This window comes from Poecile atricapillus, chromosome 4 (genome assembly GCF_030490865.1).
Source record: "Poecile atricapillus isolate bPoeAtr1 chromosome 4, bPoeAtr1.hap1, whole genome shotgun sequence".
Taxonomy (NCBI): domain Eukaryota; kingdom Metazoa; phylum Chordata; class Aves; order Passeriformes; family Paridae; genus Poecile; species Poecile atricapillus.
The window spans coordinates 8,600,223-8,614,126 of NC_081252.1; the positions used below are offsets into that span (position 1 = coordinate 8,600,223).

Sequence of the window (13,904 nt, forward strand, 5' to 3'; positions counted from 1 at the left end):
GCTTCCAGAGAGGAGGGGAGGAACACATGGGCCATTCCTTTCCTGTTAACAGCAGCTTCACAGCCCTCCTGACTCAAACAATTAGAGGGTTTTCTTTTTTAACTCCTGTAAACATTGGTGATATGAAAGTATTGACATTTTCAGCACAGCAAGGCAGGCACAGCAAAGTGTTTTGTGGAGGCAGAGAAAAGCAGTCAATGGAAAATTTGAAGGGGGAACACTTTCTTTTAATGTCCAGTGGAAAATTGTGGGGGTACAGCAGAAATCACCTTTTTACCTGACTTTCCCACTGCCCCCATTCAGAAGAAGAAAACCCCTTTGGCTACACCACTCACAAGTGGATAATAAAAATTTCATTGCTTCTTATGCATACTCAAACTCTTTATCTAGAAAAAGGCCAGGCTGGATGGCTGCCATTCAAATTATTTTATAGTCCACTGAAGAACTGCTTGTTTAGGGGCTTCCCATAGGGGAAAAATAAGGAAATGAGTTAGAGAAAATTTAATATAATGCAAAGACAACAGCTTAAAGTACCAGATCCTCGGTGACTTGTAAAAGGCTTAATTGACACATAAGTATTATTCAGGAGAGAAAAGACCACTACAAAGAGGAAAGAAGAATGGGGGGGAAAAAGCAATTTCAAAAGTGCTCAAAACACTTTGGGACTCCAGTATTCTGGAGAGGCAGCTTAAGACAGATTTGCTGCACAGAAATGTTCCAAGATTTAGCTTGAAGCTGACACTTTGATACCACACTTAGGGCATTAGGAGTTTGTTCTGCTGAAACAAGGCAGCCTGCTGTCCTCCACCCAAGGCTTACTTTCTCCCTGGCTGTCTGCAGCTGTCCTCCTCTCTCTCTGGTGCGCACATGAGAACTGCTCCCACGCACTGAGGGCTTTCTCAAGGTAAAATACTCTCTTCTGCTTCACTCACAAGCAGGCTGACTGCTCTTTTTTAGTTGCATATGTCTTGAACAGGTTCACATGCCCCAGATCAAGAAGTAGCAGTGAGACAGCCAGTCCCAGCCTGTCAGGTTTTTGAGGTGAACTAAACACTTAAAGGTGAGGTTATCTCTTATCCACTCTTGATATACTATTAAAATATATTTTTGTGCTCACAGAAGTGGCATTCTGAGGGTGGGAGATGCTGCTGTCCAGCTCTACCCTAAATTTTAGTGAACTGCTCTGATTTTAGTTTGGACTAAAACAGCTTTTGCCTGAGATGTATTAAAAGTCAAGGCACTTCCCACCCATTTTTTTCCTGCTCACTGTGTGGCTTTCCTGCTTAGCCATGAACAGAAGACCACCCACAACAAAATCTCTCTTCCTTATGGAAAAATTGGAAATGCCACAGCTCCTTTATGAGGTCTTAGATGGTGATTCTATGAATTCTTTACGTTTATTCAAATATATTATGCTATTTCACTGGGTTTTCCTAAAGATGTTCATGAAGTTTGATACAACATCAACTATGAAAACAGGCTTTACATCAGACCAGCAGCAGGTTCCAGCGGAACATCCCTTCCATCACATTTGACAATCCCACAAACTTTAAGCATGCAGCTTAGTGTCAGGGAGGTTTCACTACAAACCTTTTTTCTTGGCAGTAAGGCCATCCTGTTCTCCAGCTGACTGCCCACCCACTGGTCTCTACCACTACATTTTTTACTGAATTACTGCAGTGTTTACATTAATTGGAATTATGCCTAATTTTAAGCAGTGTCTAAACCCTCCAAGAAAGCATTTTCTCTTTCTGCACCAGCTTCTGTGAGATTTCATCCCTGTCCATAAGCACTTTCACCTGCTTGCCAATTACCAAGAGAAAAAAGTCAACCCTGGAGCTATACTAAATTTACTACTCTCTACGTCAATGAAATCTTAAAGCAACATTCAGTGGTTTGACAGAAAAGTGACCTTTACCTCATGGAGACACAGTATTTTTGCAGGAAGCAAGCATTTTCACCCAGATTCAGGGACTGCCAAAACTTGCAAGTTGCAGACACTTTCCTGCCTTTTGCAATTTCTTGTCTGAGCTACAAAAATCAAATCAGACAAATCCCAGGGGACTTAGAATTTTCTCAACAAGTTGATCTACCACAAAACTAAGTTTTTCTGGTCTCTGATTTTATCTCAGCAGCAAGGAGTGCAACCAGCTACTATGTTCACCCAGAACAGTGCATACCTTCAGAGACAGGGCTGAGAATGGAGTAAGGTGATTGACAACAACATGGGTCTGGGTTAAAAGTGAAAGGAAGAAGGAAGCAAAGTAAGAAAAGGAAGAAATAACTCTGATGTACCCAGTGAGAGGTGGTGTTTGCCCTGAGTACAGGTGGCTGAACAGAAGATGCCTCCACCTGGGTTTGCAGCTGGCAGGGCAAAGAGAAGTGAGGGTATCTCAGAGGACATATCCTGGCTGTTGATGGACAGGAGGAAAGGCACTTTGGAGGAGAGGAAGGTGGGGACAGGTGACATATCTACATTTCAGATGAGAACAGTACTCTTTCCCAGCTTCTTTGGACCATCTGATGACCTTTCCATAACCACCAGCATTCATCATAATGCTGAAGCAGAAGTTGTTCGCCCCACCTTCCCCATGAAGCATATGAATCTCATTTTCCCTTTTTGTGAAATCAAGAGTAATATCTGCTTACAACTCAGCAATATTGTTCTCCAAGTGTGTGGTAAAGCTAATAACCACACAAGAGAGAGCTCTCTGGCTGTTAGAAGCCAGATCCAAATATTCCTAAGGCAGCTCTCCATCACATAAGCATGCAGACACACACACAGAAATCTATAAAGGCAAACACTCCTATATATCCTACAAGCAAGCTGCCTTAGAGCTGTTTCCTGTTACCAAAAGAAAGGACTATAAAAATGAAGGAACTCCTGATCTTAGGCTGCTATTTCCACCTCATATGACCTCAATTTTATGGAAACTGTACCCTTGTGTTATTTAGATTTTACTCATAAAACATAGACAGAGGCAGTGTATAGGCATTGGGGAACAATCAAGAAAAACGTAAAATTTCTTTGAACAGTAAAGAAAAAAGTTGTTAAAATGATTCATTTTTATAAATGATGTAAGGAAAAGCCATTTGCTGGATTGGAGATAAGGATTTTCTTTTCTGTTTTCCTCTAAGATAAAAAAAAAGAAAAAAAAAAAAAAAAACAAGTTCTTGGAGCGCTGAAATGTTGTGGCCAACAAAGTTCTACTTCTCTTATGTATTTCCCCAGCAATTATAACTTAGAAAAAAACATTAAACACTGAGGAGTGTTTTATAATGTAGGGATATTTATCCACCTATCAATGACCTTACTCAAAGCTTCTGCAGTTCTCTGTGCATCCTATTTTGAAGGAAGCCTTAAACTACAGCAGAGTGCCAGTGAGTCTTTGATTACTAATTGTAAGTCTTCTAAATGTTTGCAAGCATTCAAGGTTAGCTCAACCTAAACTCCTTAAAAAGCATATTCAGCCTTTGGTCCAGTTACCTGAGGAGATTGCAGCTAAGCCAATCAGGCATTATAGGGCATTGCTATGGGATTCTGAGTCTCCAGCATTAAATACCTTTGAAGAGATGCAAACCCAAAAGCATTTTGGGGTTTGAGGGATGGAGTTGCGTCCTCTCATTCAGCACAGGCATTCCTGTCAGGAAGGCCCTTTCCAAGCACTCTTCTAAGGAAATCCTCCCACCTTCAGCTCAGAGTGGTTTTTTTAACTGCTCTCTTTCTTACAGCATTAGTCAAAGGCTATGGGAAATTGTACATCTTTGTGGCTTTTATTAACTTATTTCCTTTCCAGCAATATGCTGTAAAACCAGTAGTGAGACTCTTTTTCAACTAGAGTGTTACTGTGGCAATCAGCACCCTCATGGTCCTTTTCAATGCTCAATAACCACAGCCTTCAAGATCTTAATACTGAACACATTGATACAAAATGCCTTTAAATGGTGCCTTTTGTGGTTTGGGGGGTTGTTTTGCTGTAGCCTGTAGAAGTTCTCAGGTGAACTCTAAAAATAAGGACAGAAATCTAGAGCTGAAAGAGGGTGCAAAGTCAGTGTTCAGAGGATAGACCTGGATTGCCTGTATCCCTGACAGGACCAAAGCCTACTTCAAACTACAACCTCCATCTCCTGTATGCACAAACAGGGATTTGGAAATTGGTCAAAACTCAGGCATGACAGAGCACTGCAGCAGTTACTTCAGATGAAATAAAGTGAGAGACGATAGTTTCAGAACATTGCAGCTTAAAGCAGCAGGGCTAAACCAACAGCAATAAAAATATGAGGATCATCAGATTTATAATGAAGAAAGAAAATTGAAAGCAATCTTCCATGTCTGAAAGAACCATTCTTGAAGCAATTCAATTTTGAATCCTTAATGAACACACACAGACACACAAAAAAGCCCAAACCAAACTATGTTTCTTGCTGAACTGATTTAATTATCCATTGCTCGAAACACACAAACTATTATGGTTTGGGGTTTGTTTTTTGGTTCTCTATGTTCAGTTTCAGAGATACAGAACTGCTTTACAGCTAGAGATTGGTTTTGATCTACTAGATTTCTAAGCTGCTTACTGCTCAATATTTTTATTGACAACATGGATGAGGGTATTGAGTCTTTCATTACTAAATTTGCAAACAACACTAAGCTGGAGTCTTGGTTTGAAAAGACAGTTGTCTGCTAAGGAAGGCAGAAGACATTCTTGATGTTCTTAAATTCTTCATGTTCTTCCCTTGAAATTCTTAATAATATTAAGCTGCACCAAAGGAAAATATAGGTTGGATATTAGATAAAAGCTTTTTACAGAAAGGGTGATAAAGTATTGGAATGGTTTGCCCAGGGAGGTGGTGGAGTCACCATCCCTGGATGTGTTTTTAAAAAGACTGGATGTGGTACTTGGTGCCATGGTTTAGTTGAGGTGTTAGGGCTGGGTTGGACTCAATGAGCTTGGAGGCCTCTTCCAACCCAGTGATTCTGTGATCCTGTTACTGGAATTGCTATTAAGCCCCGAGTAAACAAACTAGCAGCAACACTGCTTGCTCACCCTACAACTCCCCCAGACCTTTCTCTGCTTTCAACTGCAACCTACGCAATGGAACAGGATTCTATTTTAGCAATAATACAATTTCATAGTTGGAATCCCCTTCAGTTTGAAGCAAACAGCAGCACTGAGTCATCACAAGGCATTTGAAAAAAAGGGGATTTCCTACTGAAGTAAAGCACCAATGAATATCAAAGAAGGCAAAAATCAGCAAAGATCACAGTGAAGAGGGAGACCAAGAATTCCTTAGGGAGGTGATACAACTACAGAAAAAAATGGCTTTTATTTCAGCTGGAGGCTTATGATCCAAACTGGATTTGTTATTCTAAAGCTGAAACCAGACACACACCAGAGAGTGAGGCTTCACTCTGAAGCCCGGCTGAGCCACCACAGAGTTGATTTCAGCAGCCAGCAGTGGTTTTGGAGCTTTTGATTCATTCTGGATTCCAGCAGGGACAGAGCCACCATACACATCATCTGCAATATGGTACCTGACACAGAACTAGGCTTGCTTGAACTGCTGAACCAGGCAGTAGAGAGAAATGCTACCATTCCCCAATACCTGGGCTCCTTCCATGAGTCACAGCCAAGCACTCTGCTGCTTTCACCAAGTATGAAGGTCACCTTTTAAGTTACTGTTTCTAAGTAAAGATAAACTCCCCTGCACAGTGAAGGCAGGAGAGTGGTTGCAAACTACGTGGGCTGTTTCATACGTAGGCTGTTCATAGAAGGGGCTGCCTCCTGCCTTGAATACAGATGCCAGCAATTAGGATTTTTAGTAACTGCGTGTTTGCCCAGTGGGTGAGGCTCTCAGAGCACTGGCATGCCAGGAAGTTCACTGTGGCATCACGTTTTTGGGGGAAAATCAGCAGGCAGAGCCTGAACCCAGGGATGTTCTGCTACTGGACCACAGTGGTACCTCACCAAGTCACAACTCCTGTCTGCTTCAGTCCAGGAGAGAATGAAAACTGCAGAGCTCCATGGCCCTTCTGCACTCAGCCCCCCAACAAGAGCTTCTTTAGGTATCAGCTTTGTACTAAGTGTGGCTACAAAAGTTCTAATTCTTCACTACAGAGAGATGGAAAATGGAGGCAACACCAACAGGTCAATCTGTCTTCTGCCTCTGCCCTCTACCTGTGCTATCTGCATGCAAAGAAAACACCACAAAACTAAGCAACAAGTCAAACATCTCACTTTCAAATACCAGGCATGGAAAGCAAGAAGTAAGCAGGCAGTATCAATATACATAAATTAAAAGGAAAACAATGTAAGGGGTATAAAACAGCTTCATTTCTCTGCATGAACTGCAGAAGAAGACCTGGCTAAAACCTCCTCCAACTTGTTTATGTATTATTAATTACTATATAAATTAGAGATCAAACTCACCCATTTGTAGAGCTGCTTTCTTTCACAGCAGGGTTTTGTGGGAAGTCTTTGAATAGAAGAGGTCCTCTGGACTGATTAGTGGATTCAGGCGTTAGAGACCCCTTTTTACTTTTCTCAGGCTCAGCTGGCCCAGTGCTTCCATCTAGGGAAAAGATGGAAGCGAAGAACACTCTCAATGGAATCAAGGCCACCAATTAAAGGATAAATCACACAACTCCACAGAAGCCTACAATGGCTAAGGGAAGGGTAGAAGCCAGAGGCACCAGGCATGCAAGGGAAGGAAAGGATGAGTGTTTGGACAAAAAAAAAAAAAAAAAATCAGTCCAGCTGGGCTGTGCTGGAAGAAAACCCACAGCATTTTCTAGAAGTCTCCAATTTCTTCTTCTCAATAAAGGATCAAGCTAAATTTCCATTCATTGTACTTAAGTACAGGCAGATGAAATATTCTTCTGAGCAAGCAATTGTTCAAATCTCTCTTCAGTTCTCTTTCCCAAATTATCTTCATGTAGCAATTTATCTTGCTACATCTCCCATCTCCCCTGAAATAATCTCCACACCCATAGGCTCAGCAATAAAAATTCAAATTTTTATTTGGTTTGAATTCAGTTTGGTTCAAAATTTTCTAAAAAACTGATCTGTCTCAAAAAAAAATTTGCTCTGTTCCCCCGGGGTTAGCTGGGATTCATCTTCTGAGCAGCACAAGGCAGCAAGCATTTTCAAATGCCAGATGGGTGAAGCTGCAACCAGCATAAAACTTTAAGAACATAAAAAAGAACCATTTTTTACATTTTCTACAGGAGATTTTGGTTACCCACAGTCTTGAGCATGTCCACAAAATGAGAGCAAGCAACAGGAAACAAATCTTTCAACATACCTAGCTAAAACAGTTAAATCCAATATCACTCAATAGGAAAAAGAGATCTTACAAGAAGGTGAAAATCACCAGAATGTTCTAAAAACAAATTATTGCATAATGAAATATCGATTCAAGTTCTCTAAATACTCATTTTTTTTTAATGGTTTGAGATAATTTTCCTGGCCACTTTTTCCTCAGAATATCAAACCTTTACCAGGCAAGAAAATGAGCTCTGTAGTGACTACACCTAAATAATGCCAGCTGATTTGCAACATTGCCATTTCTCATTGTTTCACTTGAAAGTAAATCTGTTTCATTTCTAAGAGATAAATTTTTTTTCTAAGTAATATTATTGATATACCCACAATGGGTGAAGTGTTTAACACCTCAGTGGACTAAGGAAGAACAACTTTAACATGAGAAGGTTTATCTCTATAGTTTAATTATAAGCGAGTGAAAAGGTTTAAGTGTATCCCAGTATTTAAGCAGCTTTTTGTACAACAAACCTTGCTTCCTTCCCCAAAAAAGTTGAAGGCGATTCTGTGAAACATCCCACAAGGTGTCGCTAGAGATGCATCAGCCAAAACACTCCTCGAACGCCCTTCCCTATCCTTTGCTCCCCCTTCCTTGGAAACACGTTAGACAGCTTTGGAACGGGATCACAAAGAGTTGATGGCTGAGCAGTCCTGGTGCAGCAGGCGCCTTTCAGCTGTAAGCAGCAAGGCGATGATTTGAACAGTAAATGAACCGAGTACACACAGATCAATGGGAAAAGCAAACAATTTCAGGCATCAGCTTTTAATGAACTACCTTGAAAAAGTGACCCTAATACAGAAAAAGAAATAAAATCAATCGTCAGCTCTGCCTCAGTTCCACGCTAATGCTAGGAAAGATGGTTTGTCTCATTTGATTTTGATCATTCGGTTTCATGCCCATATTTCACACCTAACCCTGAAAGCTACACAGACGCCTTGGAAAAATCTATCAGATATAATGGTGTGCTTGATCCTCATTTACAGTTATCACTTAAGGCCTTTTCTAATGAACACTGTGTGAACACAGCATGAATTCAAAACTACTGTGATGGATTTAAAATGAATATACCCTCTTATAGTTCCCCTTCTACCAACACCCTGTATTTCCCTCTCTTGGAAAAAAAAAAAACCAAAAAACAGATCTCACTTGAGAGAAGGGTTGCTTAACATTTGAAAACCATCTCTGACACAGCTCTTAGGGAAAAATTACAATCCAGTATCTAATTTTTCATAATCTCTAAAGAATCAATAGGAGCTGGAGCCTTAGATGATGACATAATTACTCACAGGTGAACAGAAGCACAGCTGACCCAGCACTCACCTGCTCCAAGATGCCCCAAGTACACCAGGTGAAAGGACTTACTTTGCCTATTGCCTGGCAGACACACAGCTGCAGCACAGGAGTGAACAAAGAAAGAAGTTCCAGGAGTATTTGGGATCTCCAAAATATATTTTAAAAAAAAATCAGGAAGGAATAACATGGCTATTCTGTAAGTTTACTTCAGAGAGGAAAATATCACATGCTAAGAATACTAACATTAATATTTTCCTTAAAATAAAAACAATAAAAAAGGAAGCCAGTGTTGGCCTTTTTTATTTATTTTTTTTAACAAGCTTGTCAAATATTTCCATTCAAAAGAGCTGATTACTGTAAATTCAGAAAGTTCCTTTGCCTGTTCAGGTTACTTTGCAAACAAACAAACCACTTTTGTGGCTACGTCCTTCTCTGCTCCTCCCCCCACATCAGTAAAGTGGGTTTATTCTATTTCAGACTTTATGAACAGCCATCAATACCTCACTGAAAAATATTATCATTCCATGAGCAAATTATGACAAATACTTTCCTCTTTTTCTCATGGTTTGTGTTACCTTGCATAGCCAGTAGTCTTCTCCTCCATTTACATTCTTAGCAAGTTCAAATAATAAATAATCTTCATTTGCCCTAGTATTTGTGGAACATTAACTTAAATCACTATGGCAAGACTTGTATTTTACAGCTGATCTTGACAGGCTGCTACATTTATTTGCCTGCACAAGGGTATTTTTTGCTGTTTTTAAACTTTAATAGCAAAGTTCTTCCACTCCCTTTGAGAATTTAGAGGTTGTATTTTTTTTAGCGTGCATAAAACGTTTAAACTAGTATCTGTGAATAACAAAAATATGTATGTGAATATCTGCAACAAAAACAGATCACTTTCTGAGACCCTTTATATTTTTAAGTTCACCATTTAGGAACTGAGATTTCTCCTGATTGTTAATAAATAACACTTTATTCTCTCCCCTTTGGCTTCCCTCCACTATATCCCCAGATTTGAGAAGGGGGATGCCTACAGCTACAGGCTTTTTAGTACACTCAGGGGAAGAATCTGGAAACTATTTGTCTCTGAAGGATTTCAGAGAGCCTTGATCTCTATTATTTTTTTCATAGATCCATTCACTAATTTGTATTTCAAATGCTCAGCTTCAAAAATAAGAGAGGCTTAAGAGTGGTATTTATTTGTTTTGGAAAACAAGTTTTCAAAGCAAAAGGGATGACTTCTAGATGAAAATTTAAACATTTGAGATACAATAAAACCAGTTTTGACTGGCTTGTTTATACCATGGGTCCTCACTCAGTCATGAGCTCCAACTGCTTTTCCAAGCACTATTCCACAAAGGAAAAAAACCAAAAAACAACCAACCCTTCTCTCCATGTTTCTCTCTAATCCTAGCGAAAGAAGAGCTCTATCAAACCCTTACCAAGTCCTACCATGAAATACATGCTTCCAAACGCCTGTAGGATAATTCCCTTGGGAGGAAGAGCTCAGCTTCTCATGTGCAGCAACGGTGCCATCTACAGCCCGAGCGAGGCCACAACAACCTCACCGAGCCACTGGAAAGTTTTCAGCTGTTGCTTCTGCCACACGTCTGCTCTTCTAAAATGCAGCTCTGCCTGAGGACGAAACTTTCATATGATATTTAATACTGATCTTTAGTAGGATATATTTTATACTTTACCCATGGAGACATTCAATATTTTCTACCTGTTGCACTGTCTTTAAGGTTCTTCAGTTATGAACTGAACTCACTAATAGCTAAATTGGGTGTTTAGCAGATGTATCTATGGAAACCATGTGTTAGAGGCAAGAAGCAGAAGAACATTACATTTCTGCTGTCACACACACACAAAAGGCACTGCACTGAGTGTATTTTACAGACTACCAGAAGTCACTGGACCTTTTTATAAGCCATAGTTTAGCTGTCATCTGTACAATAAAGACATCTATACTTGTTATTTAAAGCAAAAAAACCCAACTCTCCCAGTGCAGCTGGCCCGTTACTGAGAAGCCTCACTTCCTAAGAATTACAAGTCTGTAACATCAAAGAAAAAAAATATTAAAGTGGAAACATGTCAATAAGCAGCCTGAGACATAAAATGTCAATATATAAAGTCAACTCAGAAACAAAATATACACATGCAAGCCTAATGTAGGCAGTAGAGTGGGCAAGGTCTTTCCAAGGGTGCCTGAAATAAGGACTGGAAATGCAGTTTGTAATCTGATAATCAGACTTGATGGAATAAAAATTCTGAACCACAGGGCTGCTTCACTTCGTTGTCAAAATTCATTGCCTGGTTATTCTAATCTGTATAAAAGAGATAAGGTCACAAGGAACTCAAGGAGTTGCTTCAGGGAAAGCAAAAGGGAGAAAAAAAAAGGACAGACACTAAGTGAGAAAGCAAAACAAACCAATGAGAGAAAAAAAAAAAAAAGGAGCAAGGCAAAAGGCAGAAGTCAAAACTCAACCTCCTACTAAACAAAGTTTAGTTGTTAGGAAAAGAGGGATCTTAAGCAAAGGCAGCTGCAGAGTTCAGTGACACCACGAAGACAAAAAGTTCACAGGGATGCCAACAAACAGAGCACAGAGCAGCCCTGATACAAATTGAGAACTATAATTCAGCCTCTTCCCACACACTCCTGTCAGCAGCTTTCTCACCCTGCACAGCCAAATCTGGGCACTATCTAAGGTGTCTGGGAAGGACACCTTAAAAAGTAATTAAGAATAAAAATTTTTAAAAACCCTAAACATGCTGATCTTTTTCTTATACAAGTAGAAAGAATATTTAAGGATATTTTTTTTCCCCCTCCAGTGTGATGGATCTCTAAGTCAGTGCACTTCTGCTTTATTAAGTCAGTCAAGAATTTATTTGTCAACACTGGAAAATACAGTTCAACCCTGACTAATTTCTGCTTGAGCAAACTGTTGAAGCAGAAAATGAAATTAAAAGACTGCACCTGTCATACCATAGGAGAACTATCCCTGATCTTGCAACAGTTCTATATCCATACATTAGAATACTTATCAAGATGGCATAAATGCAAATAGCAAGGATGTGTATTTCAGTTGGGAAAATGAAATGGATTTACAAATCAGATGCCAGAGCACTGAAAAAGCCTAAAAGCTTTCTCATGACTTTCCAAGATGAAACAAGAGATTTGTGGAGACCATGCCATAAATTTTAAATCATTTAATTAAGGCTTTGCTCAGGAGCATGGGGAAAGATGGTATAAGATCATAAAATTTAAGAAAGCACGGAAAAGATGAGAGATAGAGAAAAAAAGGACCATATCCAAGGGAACAGTAAATTTACCTGATGAAAATGAGTCCTGAGAGACCCCGGTGAAATTAATTTAGAAAAAATCAGTGGCATTGAAAAGAGCAAATAAAAATTAGAAGACTGTAAAGAGAATTCAACAGAAACTTAAAAAAAAAAAAAAAAAGACATTTTCCTCTTAGAAGTGCTAATGTAAAAAAGTTTTTCAATGCAAGCACATTATGTCATTTTAGGACAGAATCCCTTTCATAAACTAAACATATTCCACAATATATTTGGGGAAAAGGTATAATGATTATTTCTCAAAAGAATAAGAAATAAGCAGAAGTTACTGTTTTGTGGAAAAAAAATGGAAAATGCTAGGAAATAAGAGCTTTTCATATAAAGCTTTGTATTACTCCACAGGAGGCTGAGAAATAAAATTCAACCTTTTTCAATCAGCAGGACATCTTTTCAAGTCTTGGTTGGCATTTTAAGCACCCTACAGGGCACAGATGCAATTTGTAGGAGTTTGTTTGTATCTCTACTAGATTTCTTCTTTTATGAATGCGTAAGGTACAGGTAAATACCCTTTAACCTTCTCAAAAACAACCCTGGCTTGTAGGATAGCACTTTTGTAGCAAAACAAACATTGTGTGAGCCTAACTTGTAGGACTGTGAGTTTGTATTTGATGGAATGAAAGGAACCAGGTTTTACTGCTTTTGACTGAGGAGGTTTTGTTGTACTGATGTGGATGAGGAGTTGGGGGGAGATTAAACTCATAATAAACCAGCACATGACCCTTCATCTCAAACCACACCAGAGCTTTTAAAATAACTTCATAATCCATCAGCCTCACCGGAGCTTCAACAGAGGAAGCTAATGATGGTTTCAATGTCCAGCAGTACTCCTGGAAGCCAGTTTTAGGGGTCAAAGCAGGACTTCGAGTACAGACAGAAATAAAGATATTGTTATGTCAATGTTTCTGAAGGGATATACACAATCTTTAGTGTGCATTAAATCCACATTTACCTCTCTTCTCCTCCTCGGGCTGGCGAAGTTCCAGCTCCATTCCACTGCTCCCACCTGGAGAGGAACCAGGACAGCTTCCACGTTTCCCAGCCTTTTGCCCTGTGCACTGAGATGCTGCTCTGTTCACAAAACTACTCTCTGAATACAGTTCCTAAACTTTCCCAACTTTTCTAACACTCAGACCAACTCTAATCTATATAAAAATACAGCTTGCCATGATTATCCTCCTCTCCCATCTCTCCAAGTCAACAGCTCTACTAAATCCTTTCCTCTACTTACTCCTTTTTTTTTTCCCCTGGGCAATAATAATCTAGGTCTCCTCTTCAGTGTATTTCTCTGATCTCTCAGGTGTCCCTTTCACTCTGCTGGATCACGTTTCAACAGCTTCTGCCACGCTGAAAGCAGCACATCCAACCACTGCACATGAGCTAATCCTGTAAATGAGCACACAGACAGGGCTAACACATCTCCAGGCTGACAATTTATGTACTTACTCCCTGGATGCAGGCACATCACACACCTCTGCTGCTTTGGCAATCACTGGCAATTGGTTATTTCTTGGAACAGGGTGATATTGGATATTTTTTAATTGCTACAGTTACTGAGAAGGTTCACTCCCTTCTACTCACTGTTTTCCTTGTTAATGCTTTGGTATCAATTGAACAAGCTGACAAATCTGACACTTTTTCCTCATCCATTCCATTTCCAGAGTCTCTGTTCAGTTGAATTTGTCCTTTTAGGCTTCTGTCTTCATCAGCCTGTCAGTTCCTGGCATCATCTCCCTGCAACCTAAAGTCTTAGCCCCTTGCAGCTGAGAATAAAAGAAGCTTCTCTTTAATTTTATCAAAGAAATTATAAGAATTTCATAACCAAGATAGTAAAAAACTTGAACAAACATTTCTCCTCATAGAACACAACAGCTTTGATAAATATTCTCAGTTTAAGGAAATGAGTGTGGTTATTTTTTTTCTGTTCTCTG

General features: G+C 39.6%; 1 protein-coding gene and 1 long non-coding RNA gene across 3 annotated transcripts in view; one reads left to right on the forward strand and one right to left on the reverse strand.

The window, feature by feature from the left end:
- The window catches only part of TNIP3 (TNFAIP3 interacting protein 3), a 48,995-nt gene extending 42,013 nt beyond the window's left edge, over positions 1-6,982 (reverse strand). For both annotated transcript variants that reach the window (XM_058838777.1, XM_058838776.1), the window contains exon 1: positions 6,429-6,982. Coding sequence is in view for 1 of the 2 variants with exons in the window: in XM_058838776.1 (XP_058694759.1) it covers positions 6,429-6,432 (4 nt within the window). In the remaining variant the exon portion in view is untranslated. The remainder of the gene's footprint in view (positions 1-6,428) is intronic.
- LOC131579185 (uncharacterized) overlaps positions 1-11,927 on the forward strand; it is a 29,022-nt gene extending 17,095 nt beyond the window's left edge. Inside the window, exon 3 of the long non-coding RNA XR_009277659.1 lies at positions 10,031-11,927. This is a non-coding gene — a long non-coding RNA (uncharacterized LOC131579185). The remainder of the gene's footprint in view (positions 1-10,030) is intronic.
- The last annotated feature ends 1,977 nt before the right edge of the window (positions 11,928-13,904 follow it).